Source organism: Vicia villosa, unplaced genomic scaffold (genome assembly GCF_029867415.1).
Source record: "Vicia villosa cultivar HV-30 ecotype Madison, WI unplaced genomic scaffold, Vvil1.0 ctg.000621F_1_1, whole genome shotgun sequence".
Taxonomy (NCBI): domain Eukaryota; kingdom Viridiplantae; phylum Streptophyta; class Magnoliopsida; order Fabales; family Fabaceae; genus Vicia; species Vicia villosa.
This window is the reverse complement of record NW_026705279.1, coordinates 356,895-372,341: the sequence shown is the minus strand read 5'-3', so window position 1 is coordinate 372,341 and position 15,447 is coordinate 356,895. Positions and strand designations below refer to the sequence as shown.

Below are 15,447 nucleotides of genomic sequence, written 5' to 3'. Positions count from 1 at the left end.
CTTAAAATCATTTTTTCGTCCTTGGTAGTCGAACCCCTTTTTCTTCTCTTTCTTTCCCTTTTATAGCCATTGAAAATGTGTAAGGCAAGTAGTCCAGTGTGGCCGCTCCACTTATCAACGTGGGCGCGTTGTCTAATCATCCTCTCAACGCAGATGCATAACTTTTCAGCGTGGGCGCGTTTTGGGCGCGTGTATTCCAGAGACTGTAGCGTGTTTTTTATCTATTTTCACCACTTTTCACACTAAGTCTTTTTATTCACCCAAAAGCAATTATTTCATTTTTTTTACTTAAATGGTTCTATCTTTCTCAAATGTTGTCAGAATTCGACGGATTTTCTTGCTAAATGACGTGCACTGATAGCCCGTCATCATCTCATCATCGTAGAATCCTCACGTAAAATGCCTCATCATCATAACGACTAGAGCCTAATCTCAGACACTAATAAGATGTCTGGGACAATGGAATGGTAAGGGTGTTACGAGGTGATTGACATCTCGTAGTATAAGATAACTTAGGTGACCAGATGGTCGGCTAGGTATCAAACCCAGTGGATTAAGCAAAGGCCATATGGCTTTCCATCGACGTCTGAAATCTCCAGCACCCCGACATTGTTCTAAAGGAGAGACTACAAACATAGTCAGGGTATAAATAAACAAGAGGAAAGATTGTTCGTTTACCACGGGCATCCCAAGCATAATAGCGCGGAAGATTCTTCATGCTACAAAGCCAAATGAGCATTGAAGATCTGTCGGCCAACACGAGTTCAACACTTGCATTCCTTCGATCCTCGGTCGAACAACCAGGAAACCCGAACATCCTGGAGAGAGCTCGAAGCCCAAAGGCTTCGTGCCACTTCAACCACGAGAGGTAGAACCCAGACAAATCCATCAAAGGTTGACCGTCTGCGAAGCCGAAAACTCCGTCCTTTAGATCAGCCTCCATTACAACACATCTGAGGGCGAGTGATTAGTATATACCTGCAATCAACCGTAATATTTAATTAATGTATTCGTAAATTCATTTCCTAGTTACAATAACTTATAAAGTTGTTAAATGTAATATATATTCTTGTTGTTCTGCATTATGTCGTACTCCCTCTTTAGGGCACCGAAGTGTGAACGCACGTAACAACGAACCAGGATACAACCAACGCATTTGACACCCAAAATAAAGAAATTTAGGGGTGCTGTCGGAGATGCTTTGCACATCTTATTATATCAATCAATATCCTACTTTGCCAAACATGCTTAAAAAAAATTCTCGGATGCTGTAAAAGACGCTTTGCATGTTCGACTAGAGCAATTAATACCCCACAGTGTCGAGCACGCTTAAAGATTTTAGGGAGGGCTGTCGGAGACGCTTCCTGTAACACCCGTAATTGTGTTTTTCTGTCGATTTGTGATGTTTGCTGTATTTTTCTAAATTTTACCGTTTTTGAGTCGTGTCAGTCGGTAATAGTTTGGTATGGTAAAATATTATTTAATTGATGATTTTGATGTTTTTTGTAGTAGAAATATTAATGACGTAATATTTCACGTTTTGGGGTTTTTTCGGAATAATTAAGTTTAGACCGCTAAGTGGGATATTTTGAATATGAAGTAGTGGGGGTAACTTGGCTAGAGATAAGAAGAAAGAAAAACAAAAGAAAACCATAAAAATAGAAAAGTATAGAAAAAGTGAGAAGAGAAAGAAGAAGAGAAAAACCAAAAGAAGAACAAAGAGAGAAAGCTTGAGTTTTTTGAAGAATCAATCAAACCAAAGCTAGTAATCAAGTAAGGGGGTGAATATAATTTATCTTGAATGTATGATTCTTGTAGTTTTGTTGTGTTCTTGAGTTTTCTTGCAATTTTCATATTTTTCATGCTTTGTTCATAATAATGAAAGTTGTGATGATTTTATTGGTTGTATAAGCATGAATGAAGTTGGTTGATGGTATGTGTTGTGTTGGTATGCTTGATCATTCCTTATTCTTCATTTTCTATGGTTTACTTGAAAAGGAAGAAATATAGGTTAAATAGGTTAAGTAATGATTTAACCATGTGTTTTTCATGATCCATGAGTGGAAATAGCATGAATATGTTGTATAAGTGAAGATGTGAGGTTTTGGAATGGAAAGAATGGGCTGGAACAGGTCTGTCACGACCTGGTTTTTCTGAGTTTTAGCAGGTCCGCTAAGCGGCCCTGGGTCCGCTAAGCGGAGCCTGATATTTTCTGAAAAATATCGCAGGTCCGCTAAGCGACCCGCTAAGCGGAGGTCTTTGAAAATTTTCCATTTTGCCTCTGGAATCATCGCTAAGAGGAGGTTCCTTGTCCGCTAAGCGGCCAATGCTGAATGTTGTTTTTCCAAACTTCTTTTTACTGTATCTTGTGATCCGTAAGTCGTTTCTATACGCCGTTTGAAGTGTTAGGAAGCATATTTAATGAGCTATATGATAATATAGAGGGTGGTAGTGGTGGAATGAATTTCATACATGATTTTGTGAAATGGAAATTGATATTCAATGATGTCTTACAGTGAATGTGTATGCTGTGTGATTATGAACGCCTGTGTGGCAATTGTGGTATGATATAATTGATAACATTGTTATTAATTGGTGATGTGTAATTGGGGATTAATATAACCGGTGTGATGTGATATGTGACCGGATTATTTTATGGATATTGTTGTTAATTAATCGAGTTGTCTGTTTGCACAACATAACATTTCATTACGCTAATAAGCGGGATGCTATTAGCAGGTGGCCTGTATGGGCATTGGTTACCAGTGGGAGCTTAATGCTCGGTAACGATATTTTTAGCCTGAGTGGCAATTTAGTCATCAGTAGGGGCTATATGCTCGATGATACCTGAGTGGAATAAAGTCCCAGCATAATGCTCGGCAGGTGTATTTGTCATAATGACAAGAGGAGTTTACTCCGGATTGGTACCACATGCATATGCATAGTCGCGTCTCATTCATCATCATTTGTCTTTACATTATGTTCTCATTCATTTATCGCATTGCTTATACATTGGTTTTGTTTGAACGGTGGAATTGATGTGTTATGATTCTTGATGGTAATTGTTGACATTACTACATTTATCATGCTTATTCATTATGAATAATATTCTCACCCTTCTGTTTTAATATTACCTACTTGTGGGTAATGTGCAGGTGATCCGCAGGTATAGATGTCTATTTAGCAGTCGTCTGTTTTGGTGTCGTCCGCTCGTGATACGTAACACCTAGGGGGGATTTGAACACTTGTTTTGTAGATGATACTTCTAGTATCTTTTTTATGTATATTTGATCCTTTGGATGTATTCATGTTTTATATTTGGAACAATTTCTCCTATGTTGTATCTTGGAGAATTACTTTGGATGTTTTGTACACTGTTATATATATATATGGATGAAGTATGATAACAGGTGTTTATGTTAATCTTTCCTCTTTGATTATTTGTGTTACGCATCATGTACAAATATATTATGTTTTATGGTGTGGTTACTTATGTGTAATACCCTAATTGTTTATTAAGAAATTTTTATACTCTGATAACTGTTACCTAAGTGCTTGGGTAGAATTGGGGTGTTACATTAGTGGTATCAGAGCGGGTTGGTCTTGTCCGACCAAGTGTTGTGTCGTTTGGTCTATTTATATTTGTGTTGTTCTTTGGGCTTACTTCTCTTGGTGTTGTTGTGAAGTTTAGAATGGCTGGACGTAATGACGCCATTATTACTGCTGCATTGGAAGCTATGGCTGAGGCTATGCATACAGATGAGAATGCGAGGTCTCGAAGTTTGGCGACCTTTCAGAGAGAGAATCCTCCTGTGTTCAAAGGAACACATGATCCTGAAGGAGCCTTGACTTGGATGAAGGAAGTGGAAAGGATCTTTCGTGTGATGGACTGCACGCAAGAACAGAAGGTCAGGTATGGTACTCATCAGTTGGCTGAGGAAGCTGATGATTGGTGGATGGAGACTTTGGCAAGGTTAGAAGCCGCGGGTGAAGAGATTTCATGGGCGGTGTTCAAAAGGGAATTTTTAAGGAAGTATTACCCGGAGGATGTCCGTGGGAAGAAAGAGACAGAATTTTTGGCGTTGGTTCAAGGCAATAGGTCGGTGTCTGAGTATGCGGCAAAATTTAATGAACTTTTGAAATTTTACCCACACTTTGTTGGTTAGGGAGCTGAATTTTCTAAGTGCATTAAGTTTGAGAATGGGTTGCGTTCTGATATCAAGAAAGCGGTAGGATATCAGAAGATTCGGGTGTTTCCAGATTTGGTGGATAGCTGTAGGATCTTTGATGAAGACAACAATGCTCATTATAAAGTTATTAATGAGAAGAGAAACAAGGGTCCACAGAATAGAGGGAAACCGTATGATGGAGGAAAGGGTAAGCAAAAGATGGCCTATGGACAAAGGTTTAGTGGGGGAGATGCTCCTGCTAAGATTGTATGTTATAAGTGTGGTAAACCTGGTCACAAAGCTGATGTCTGCACCGGCAATGTGAGGAAGTGTTACAAGTGTGGAAGGGTACGACATATATTGCCTGATTGCACGTTTAAGGGGGTGGTATGTTTTCATTGTGGTGAAGAGGGACACATGAGTGGTCAGTGTCCGAAGAAGAAGGTTCAATTTGGTGGGAAGGTGTTTGCGTTAGCTGGAACTCAGACGGACAAGGGTGATCGACTGATCAGAGGTACTTGTTTTATAAATGGCATTCCTTTAATTGCTATTATTGATGCGGGTGCTTCTCATTGTTTTATAGCAGCTGATTGTGTTAGAAGATTAGGTCTTGTTTTGTCTGATTTGGGTGGTGAAATGGTTATCGATTTACCAGCAATGGGGTCGGTGACTACTTCTCTAGTTTGTGAGAATTGTCCTGTATCGATCTTCAGTAAGGACTTTACTGTTGATTTTATTTGTTTGCCGATGCACGAGTTAGACGTGGTTCTGGGAATGGACTGGTTGATGAGTAATCGTGTCCATATAGATTGTTATCACAAGTTGGTGAGATTTCCATTTCTTGAGAGAGATGCGGAAGTTGGTGTCTTATCTACCAAAGAGTTGAATTTACTGTTGGCAGATGGGGCGCATTTGTTTGGGTTGTTTGCATCTTTGACTGTGGAGAGTCGAGCTGCAGTTGGGGATTTTCCGGTTGTTTGTGAATTTCCTGAGGTGTTTCCTGAAGATTTTTCTGATGTGCCGCCGAAGAGAGAGGTGGAGTTTTCCATAGATCTAGTTCCTGGTACGAGGCCTGTGTCTATGGCACCATATAGAATGCCGGCATCAGAATTGGTGGAATTGAAGAAACAATTGGAAGAGTTACTGGCAAAACGTTTTGTGAGGCCTAGTGTTTCACCATGGGGAGCTCCAGTTTTATTGGTAAAGAAGAAGGATGGTAGCATGAGGTTGTGCATTGATTATCGTCAGTTGAACAAGGTTACAATTAAGAATAAGTATCCGCTTCCTAGGATCGATGACTTGATGGATCAGTTGGTGGGAGCCAGTGTGTTTAGCAAGATTGATTTGAGATCTGGTTACCATCAAATTCGGGTGAAGGAGGAGGATATTCAGAAGACGGCGTTTAGAACTCGATACGGGCATTATGAGTTTTTGGTGATGCCGTTCGGAGTTTCTAATGCACCTGGTGTGTTTATGGAGTATATGAATCGCATATTCCATGATCAGTTGGATAAGTTTGTTGTGGTCTTCATAGATGATATCTTGATTTATTCTAAGTCTCCGGAGGAGCATACGGAGCATTTGCGTGTTGTGTTACAGGTTTTGAAAGAGAGGCAGTTGTATGCTAAGTTATCCAAGTGCGAGTTCTGGTTAGCAGAGGTGAGTTTTCTTGGTCATGTGATTTCAGGTAACGGGATTGCAGTGGATCCATCCAAGGTAGATGCAGTGCTACAATGGGAGGTTCCGAAATCGGTTACTGAGATCAGAAGCTTCTTAGGTCTGGCGGGTTATTACCGTAGATTTATAGAAGGCATTTCGAAGTTGGCACTTCCGTTAACTCAGCTTACTTGCAAGGGTAAAGCGTTTATTTGGGATATTGATTGTGAAAGGAATTTTGAAGAGTTGAAGAGAAGATTGACTTCAGCTCCGATTTTGATTTTACCAGATCCTAATGAACCGTTTGTGGTGTATTGTGATGCATCTCATATGGGGTTAGGTGGTGTTTTGATGCAGGAAGGTAAGGTGGTGGCTTACGCTTCGAGGCAGTTAAGGATTCATGAGAAGAATTATCCTACTCATGATTTGGAGTTAGCTGCGGTTGTTTTTGTATTGAAGATTTGGAGGCATTATCTATACGGTGCAAGGTTCGAGGTCTTTAGTGATCATAAGAGTTTGAGATACTTATTTGATCAGAAAGAATTGAACATGAGGCAACGTAGGTGGTTGGAATTTCTGAAGGACTACGATTTTAGCTTGAATTACCATCCTGGTAAAGCTAATGTGGTTGCTGATGCTTTGAGTCGGAAATCTTTGCATATGTCTGTGTTGATGGTGGAAGAGTGGAAACTTTTAGAGCAGTTTCGTGATCTTAGCTTGGTATGTGAATTGACATCGGATAGTGTGAGGTTGGGTATGCTGAAAGTGACCAATGATTTTCTATCAACCATTAGCGAGAGACAGAAAACGGATGTGAAGCTTGTTGATTTGTTTATGGTGGCAAATCAAGGTGTTGAGGGTGACTTCAGTGTGGATAGTCAGGGTGTTTTGAGATTCCGTGGTAGGATTTGTGTACCTGATGATTCCGAGTTAAAGAAGATGATTTTAGAGGAAGGTCACAGAAGCAGTTTGAGTATTCATCCGGGAGCCAATAAGATGTATCAAGATTTGAAGAAGATCTTTTGGTGGTCTGGTTTGAAAAGAGACGTGGCTCAGTTTGTGTATTCATGTTTGGTTTGTCAGAAGTCGAAGGTGGAACATCAACGTCCTGCAGGGTTGTTGCAACCGTTGGATATCTCAGAGTGGAAGTGGGATAGTATTTCCATGGACTTTGTAACGAGTTTGCCGAGTACTTTGAGAGGTTTTGATGCAATTTGGGTGATCGTTGATAGGTTGACAAAGTCTGCTCACTTTATTCCTATTAACATCACTTTTCCAGTGGCGAAGTTAGCCGAGATTTATATCAGGGTGATAGTGAAGTTACATGGTATACCGTTGAGTATTGTGTCGCATCGGGATCCGAGGTTTACATCTGATTTTTGGAAGAGTTTACAAGAGGCTTTAGGCTCTAAGTTGAGGTTGAGTTCGGCTTATCATCCTCAGACAGACGGCCAGACTGAGAGGACTATTCAATCGTTGGAAGACTTGTTGAGAGCGTGTGTTCTTGAGAAGGGAGGTTCGTGGGATACTTATCTTCCGTTGATAGAATTCACTTACAACAACAGTTTTCATTCTAGTATCGGAATGGCACCTTTTGAAGTTTTGTATGGTCGTAAGTGTAGGACTCCTTTATGTTGGTTTGAATCGGGCGAGAGTGTGGTACTCGGACCTGAGATGGTAAGGGAGACTACAGAGAAGGTGAAGTTTATTCGTGAGAAGATGAAAAGTTAGCAAAGTAGGAAAAAGAGTTATCATGACAAGCGAAGGAAGGATTTGGAATTTCAAGCTGGTGATCATGTTTTCTTAAGGGTTACGCCTATGACGGGTGTTGGTCGAGCTTTGAAATCGAGGAAGCTTACTCCGCGTTTTATTGGTCCTTATCAGATATCGGAGAGAGTTGGCAAAGTTGCGTATCGGGTGGCGTTACCGCCAAGTCTTGCTAATTTGCACGATGTATTCCATGTGTCTCAATTGAGGAGATACATTGCGGATCCATCCCATGTGATTCAGATGGACGATGCGCAAGTGCGTGAGAACCTAACGGTTGAGACGATACCTGTGCGTATTGAGGATGGTGAGACTAAGATGCTAAGAGGTAAAGAGATCGCCTTAGTGAAAGTCGTATGGTTAGGTGCAGCGGGTGAAAGTTTGACCTGGGAGTTGGAGAGTAAGATGCGAGACTCCTACCCTGAGTTGTTTGAAGCAGGTAAACTTTTATTTTCGAGGACGAAAATCTTTTAAGTGGGGGAGGATTGTAACGCCCGTAATTGTGTTTTTCTGTCTATTTGTGATGTTTGCTGTATTTTTCTAAATTTTACCGTTTTTGAGTCGTGTCAGTCGGTAATAGTTCGGTATGGTAAAATATTATTTAATTGATGATTTTGATGTTTTCTGTAGTAGAAATATTAATGACGTAATATTTCACGTTTTGGGGTTTTTTCGGAATAATTAAGTTTAGACCGCTAAGTGGGATATTTTGAATATGAAGTAGTGGGGGGAACTTGGCTAGAGATAAGAAGAAAGAAAAACAAAAGAAAACCATAAAAATAGAAAAGTATAGAAAAAGTGAGAAGAGAAAGAAGAAGAGAAAAACCAAAAGAAGAACAAAGAGAGAAAGCTTGAGTTTTTGTGAAGAATCAATCAAACCATAGCTAGTAATCAAGTAAGGGGGTGAATATAATTTATCTTGAATGTATGATTCTTGTAGTTTTGTTGTGTTCTTGAGTTTTCTTGCAATTTTCATATTTTTCATGCTTTGTTCATAATAATGAAAGTTGTGATGATTTTGTTGGTTGTATAAGCATGAATGAAGTTGGTTGATGGTATGTGTTGTGTTGGTATGCTTGATCATTCCTTATTCTTCATTTTCTATGGTTTACTTGAAAAGGAAGAAATATAGGTTAAATAGGTTAAGTAATGATTTAACCATGTGTTTTTCATGATCCATGAGTGGAAATAGCATGAATATGTTGTATAAGTGAAGATGTGAGGTTTTGGAATGGAAAGAATGGGCTGGAACAGGTCTGTCACGACCTGGTTTTTCTGAGTTTTAGCAGGTCCGCTAAGCGGCCCTGGGTCCGCTAAGCGGAGCCTGATATTTTCTGAAAAATATCGCAGGTCCGCTAAGCGACCCGCTAAGCGGAGGTCTTTGAAAATTTTCCATTTTGCCTCTGGAATCATCGCTAAGCGGAGGTTCCTTGTCCGCTAAGCGGCCAATGCTGAATGTTGTTTTTCCAAACTTCTTTTTACTGTATCTTGTGATCCGTAAGTCATTTCTATACGCCGTTTGAAGTGTTAGGTAGCATATTTAATGAGCTATATGATAATATAGAGGGTGGTAGTGGTGGAATGAATTTCATACATGATTTTGTGAAATGGAAATTGATATTCAATGATGTCTTACAGTGAATGTGTATGCTGTGTGATTATGAACGCCTGTGTGGCAATTGTGGTATGATATAATTGATAACATTGCTATTAATTGGTGATGTGTAATTGGGGATTAATATAACCGGTGTGATGTGATATGTGACCGGATAATATTATGGATATTGTTGTTAATTAATCGAGTTGTCTGTTTGCACAGCATAACATTTCATTACGCTAATAAGCGGGATGCTATTAGCAGGTGGCCTGTATGGGCATTGGTTACCAGTGGGAGCTTAATGCTCGGTAACGATATTTTTAGCCTGAGTGGCAATTTAGTCATCAGTAGGGGCTATATGCTCGATGATACCTGAGTGGAATAAAGTCCCAGCATAATGCTCGGCAGGTGTATTTGTCATAATGACAAGAGGAGTTTACTCTAGATTGGTACCACATGCATATGCATAGTCGCGTCTCATTCATCATCATTTGTCTTTACATTATGTTCTCATTCATTTATCGCATTGCTTATACATTGGTTTTGTTTGAACGGTGGAATTGATGTGTTATGATTCTTGATGGTAATTGTTGACATTACTACATTTATCATGCTTATTCATTATGAATAATATTCTCACCCTTCTGTTTTAATATTACCTACTTGTGGGTAATGTGCAGGTGATCCGCAGGTATAGATGTCTATTTAGCAGTCGTCTGTTTTTGTGTCGTTCGCTCGTGATACGTAACACCTAGGGGGGATTTGAACACTTGTTTTACAGATGATACTTCTAGGATCTTTTTGATGTATATTTGATCCTTTGGATGTATTCATGTTTTATATTTGGAACAATTTCTCCTATGTTGTATCTTGGAGAATTACTTTGGATGTTTTGTACACTGTTATATATATATATGGATGAAGTATGATAACAGGTGTTTATGTTAATCTTTCCTCTTTGATTATTTGTGTTACGCATCATGTACAGATATATTATGTTTTATGGTGTGGTTACTTATGTGTAATACCCTAATTGTTTATTAAGAAATTTTTATACTCTGATAACTGTTACCTAAGTGCTTGGGTAGAATTGGGGTGTTACACTTCCTACATCTGACTACAACAACAAATTCCCCCAGGGTACTATTGGACACACTTTGCACGTTTGACTACATCAATCAATTCCCCTTAGTCAAAGATTACACACATTTCTGCGTAGATGACACCCCCTCTTAGAATCTCACTCATCCAAAGGACATAAATAGTGGAGCTCGGAGATAGGGGTGTTCAAAACCAAACCGGCCTAATAGAAAACCGCAAAATCGAACCAAACCAAACCGAAACCGCAAAAAACCGCATTTGGTTCGGATGTGTTTGGGTCATTTTTTAACAAACCGCGCGGTTCGGTTCAGTTTGCGGTTTGTATTTTACAAACCGAACCAAACCGCATTTTGTTAAAACCCCTCAAACTTCAATTAACTTATATCTATCCCAAAGTCAAACCTATTATGCCTTAGCCTAATGATTACGAATGATTTTTTCTTCCTCACACTTAAGGTTTCAGTTTAAGTCTTCCCAAATCTCTCCTAGCGGTATTGCACCTTTTTCTCATCTTCTTTTCCAAACACATATCACATATTCTTTTCTAGTCTTTCATCTCTTAAGTTCTTTCTCTTTCATCTTATTATTTTGATTCTACCGTTCTCTCTTCCAATTACGTTTTAATGTTCCTCTTCTTATCTAATCGCATATCTTCTACTCTTTCTTTTTCATCTTCTCTAATATTTCATCTCCTCTTTTTTTCTTTCTATTTCATTATAATGTTTTTTATATTATTTTATGCTACTATTTTATATTTTTTATTCCACTTTTATATAATATTATTTTTATATATTAAATGGAAAGTTGTTATCCAAATATGATGAATTTTGTTGTTATTTGATAACACATAAATGATTAAATACAAAGTTATGTTGTCATCCATGTGTATGTATGGCTCAATAAATTTTTGTAAAAAAAAAAAAACGAACCAACCGAACTAATGTAAATCCATTGGTTTGATTTGGTTCGGTTTTATTTCTAAAAGTCAACCGAACCAAACGAACCGCGCACACTTTTTCCTCTTACGGTTCGGATGATTTTTTATGTCAAAACCGCCTAAACCGCACCACAAATACCCCTACTCTGAGACATCTACCTCGATTAGAGCACTACCTCGAGTGCAGGGACGGGGATCATCTACCTCTACCCTTTAAATTTTAAATTTTTCACTGTAATTGGCATGCATCATGTATAAAATAAAAAATAAAAGTAATTTTTATAACTTGACCATTACTAATGAATATGAAGGAAAAATAGTTTAGGTACTAAATAATGGGTTTCAAGTTCTCTAACATAAATTTATATTGACAATACATTGACTAAATTATAAACTCAGCCACAAGTACTCATATGTTAAAAAGCTTGTGTTTTCACATAGACAGCAGGCAGAAGCGACAATTTGAAGAGTTTACAAGTGAAATCAGGTCATGCATTTCCTTCAAAAGTTTCTCTATGCGGCCTTGATATAAGCATGAACCTGGAGAGGTAATTAGCAAATTTACATAAATAATAATCACACATAATATGTAAAAGGATGACAAAATAAATGTTTAAATCATGTAAAGACTATAAATTTATGAAATTTTCTAAATGCTTAAATTGTCTAGGATCATTAACAAATATTTAATTTCTTCAATAAAAATAGTTGACTCGGTTCATTAGCACTAATAGTTTGACAAGGTCAATGCAAAATTGTATAAAATTTAGAGAAGTTTACCCTCTAGATTTTCCGGTAGATTTAACAACATAATTCATGCCTTCCCAAAGATGGGTAAGTGGAATCCAATGAGGAGGATACTTAAAACGAGCAACATCCAAAATTAATACCATATCCTTTTCAACATGATAGCCTCCGATAGGAGAATAATGACCCGATCCCGTCTGTTATAATATTAATAAAGTAAACATTGTCAAATCCTTCTATATAGTCAATTTAAGCAAAGTAAAATTCACAACCGAATCATATACATACTTGTTTGAGAGCATGTCTGTGGTATGATGAAATTAAATGACAGTCATTCGAATTTGAACATTTGATGACATGTTTACGAAAATCATCAATGGAGCTTTGAGTGGCATGAAAGGCATCAACTTTAGCTCCTGCAAATTGAGCCAAACTTGCAAGTTTGTCAAATGCGATGCCTCTACCTCTAATAACTTCTAAAGGTTCACAATAATCCAACATAGATTCGTCAAACCATCTCCAAGGTCCTCCTGCACATGCCCAAATAACAAACACATTAACAAAATTCGATCTTTAGTTATAAACTAGGCAAACCATAAGATTTTAAAATAGTTGTAAAGAGAAATACCTTTCCATTTTCTACCAGGATCAATGGCAAGAGCATTGAGGACCATGGCAAGACTAGCTAAACCACAATAAGTTAGTTCTGATTGTGTTTGAAAATAAGGAATCAACCTAAAAAAACCTTCCATAGTTCCGCTTTGAAGGCCTTCAGCGAAAAGTTGCTGTTAACATTAAAATTTTAAGAATAAATTTAAAGTCCTAAACCTAACCTAAGAGTGGATGATTAGTATTACTGAATGGAATAGACAATATTTTAGCAGTAATAAAAAAATGTATAACACTTTTGATAATACACTAACCTTGCCTTCCTCGGAAACAAAATCAATGGCAAGTGATGGAAGAGTTCGCTTGTAAAATCCTTCTGCCATTGTTGAAGGAAGAGGATGTGTAGAAATTCCTCTTGTAGCTTTAAATATTGCGGGTCTTAGGAGGTGAGCCATTGATGAAAGAAGCGATGATGGTATCTTCTACTGTCTATGAATCTATCTTGCTTTTTTTTCTTCTTCTCAATAACCTTTTTTTTTCTTTCTCAATTAGGCGCCTTCTAAACTTACATTAATATAGTAAATATTGATATTGATATTGATGACACCAAATAATATCAGTTGATTGTGTAAATAAAATAATATCCGTTGATTTTGTTTAATCAACAATATATATTTAATCACTTAAAAGTAAAATATAATATGACAAAAAGATTTGCTTTCTGTCTATTCTTTAAATATATTTTTTAATTTACTAATTAATATCTTATAATATTTTAAAAATCATCAAAAATTTAAATAAAATCTATTAAGATCACATAATTTAAATATTTTATAATGATTAAAATATTTTTCAAAATTTGATAACAATTCTCGACAGGACAGACCCTGGACCCAGACAAGCAGACCCACAGACATTATAGTAGATACTTAACGTCAACCCATTGGATTGCAAATTTTCAATTCTCTATTTTTTTACCAGAATATTTCATTATTTCAATTGCTCTCTGAAATTTATAACAGTATTTTAAATTAAATTTTACATTAATGATTATTTGTTGTAGCCCTTATAATTTTATTTTAATTTATTTTAGTATAAATTTTAAAGACTTTTTGTATATTATAATTAAATATTTAAAAGTTTATTGCACAATTAACTCATTTTTTTTTGTTAGAAACTCTTATTTGCATTGATATTTTTTGTTGTTAAAAACAACCAAAACTTTATATTTATTATCTTGCTTCAAAAATTCTTCTTCATTTTAAAAACGAATAAAAATTCATTTTTTTTATTAAAGGTCTATTTTTTTCTTTGCCTCGGACTTCTAAAAGGTTGGGACCGGCCCTATTCTCGGCAACTGTGTAAGAGTTATTTTTAGAATGATTAATTGAAATAGATTGAAAATTATATTAAAAAATAAAGCACTTATAATTATTCTAATTAGATTAAAATTCTAAAAAAAATAAAGAAATATAGATTGAAATTTTTAAAAAAATCATTTATAATTATTCTAAATAGATAGAAAATTCTATAAAATAAAAATCATTTATAATTATTTTAAATAAATTAAAAATTCTAATAATTTTTCAAAAGACTAAGAAATCCAGTAACTTAAAATATGTAATATGAAAATTTGTTGAGAAATAGAAATTAAAATTAGTAACAAAACATATGTGGATTGAAAATAATGATCTACTTAAATGAAAAAAAAAATCATATTTAACCAAAAAAATAAAATTCAAATAACAATGGCAGAAGAGAAATGAAAATAAATATTGCAGCATTAATTATTTAAAAATATATATATTAAGAATAAAAATTTTGGATTTGAGAATAATTATAACTGATTTATTTTTATTATAGAATTTTCAATCTATTTAGAATAATTATAAGTGATAAAATAAAGAATATAATTATGTGGTTTTTTTATAAATGTTTAATTTGTTTAAAAAAAATATAAGTTATTTCTATTAATAGAATTTTCAATATAATTAAAATAATTATAAGTGATATTTTTTAATAAAATTTCAATCTATTTCCATTAATCAATCTAATGATCCCTTTTACGGTAAATAATTTAGTTGTCGAGAATTCTTGTCTAATTTTGAGAAACATTTTAATTACACTACAAGAAAATAAGGGTTTTACAACACAAAAATTGCGACAATTACTTGATAACTGTCGTAACTCTAATAAAGAGATGCGTGTCACGACGGTAAACACATACCGCCCTTAAATTATTAAAAAATAATTAAATATGACGATGGTTATACACCTACCGCCCTAGAAATCAAGTCACGACTGTTTAAAAACCGTCGCCATATAAACCACACATCACACGCCCTGCATCATGAGAATTCATCAAAGGTCACAACGGTGAACCAACCGTCGCATACTCTTACTTAAAAATTATCAAACTTCACGAAGGTGAATCTCCTGTCGCTCACAATTACAAAACAATTTAGTGGTATTTTTATAAAAAAAAATTTAATTGAAATATAAATTATATATACAATATTGCATTTTATATTATATTAGTTATTTATTATATATTATTATTATTATTATTATTATTAATATCCTTGTTCAAAATATTATTTAACATTATAAATCTAAACTATCTATAGAAAAATAAAATTGTGTGAAAATAAAAGAAATGAACCTAAATTAGAAGAAAAATCATAAGGAAATCCAAATCACTTCGCCCTCTCAGTTTCACTTTCCCTCCTTGTTTATTATTTTCCCCCTCACATGATTTAAACTTTAAACCAACTAGTAACAAACCCATTCATACACATGGGTTCTATTCAATTACACAAATTTGAATACATCATTTATTTAAAATAAAAATGTTAAAAAGGAAA

At 35.7% G+C, this 15,447-nt stretch overlaps 2 protein-coding genes across 2 annotated transcripts; one reads left to right on the top strand and one right to left on the bottom strand.

Moving 5' to 3' along the window:
• Window positions 1-6,485: 6,485 nt before the first annotated feature.
• On the top strand, window positions 6,486-9,233 carry LOC131629841 (uncharacterized). Its single transcript, XM_058900641.1, has 3 exons — window positions 6,486-6,726; window positions 7,105-7,341; window positions 9,157-9,233. The coding sequence occupies exons 1-3, from the start codon at window positions 6,486-6,488 to the stop codon at window positions 9,231-9,233; spliced, it is 555 nt and encodes a 184-aa protein (XP_058756624.1).
• Window positions 9,234-11,715: 2,482 nt separating this feature from the next.
• Window positions 11,716-12,966, bottom strand: LOC131629840 (glutathione gamma-glutamylcysteinyltransferase 1-like). Its single transcript, XM_058900640.1, has 5 exons — window positions 12,898-12,966; window positions 12,603-12,759; window positions 12,263-12,501; window positions 12,008-12,171; window positions 11,716-11,767 (listed from the first exon to the last, which is right to left on the bottom strand). Exons 1-5 carry the CDS (start codon window positions 12,964-12,966, stop codon window positions 11,716-11,718), a joined length of 681 nt encoding a protein of 226 aa, XP_058756623.1.
• Between the last annotated feature and the right edge of the window lie 2,481 nt (window positions 12,967-15,447).

Bases quoted from the DNA above. Each gene is read 5' to 3' on its own strand.
- LOC131629841 (XM_058900641.1), top strand. From the start codon at position 6,486: ATGTCTGTGTTGATGGTGGAAGAGTGGAAACTTTTAGAGCAGTTTCGT. The intron at 6,727-7,104 runs GTAGGATTTGTG...TCACTTTTCCAG, and splicing joins GGGTGTTTTGAGATTCCGTG to TGGCGAAGTTAGCCGAGATT. The intron at 7,342-9,156 runs GTTCGTGGGATA...ATGATAATATAG, and splicing joins GTGTGTTCTTGAGAAGGGAG to AGGGTGGTAGTGGTGGAATG.
- LOC131629840 (XM_058900640.1), bottom strand. From the start codon at position 12,966: ATGGCAGAAGGATTTTACAAGCGAACTCTTCCATCACTTGCCATTGAT. The intron at 12,502-12,602 runs GTATTTCTCTTT...CATGTGCAGGAG, and splicing joins TCCTGGTAGAAAATGGAAAG to GACCTTGGAGATGGTTTGAC. The intron at 11,768-12,007 runs GTAAACTTCTCT...TTACCTCTCCAG, and splicing joins TCTACCGGAAAATCTAGAGG to GTTCATGCTTATATCAAGGC.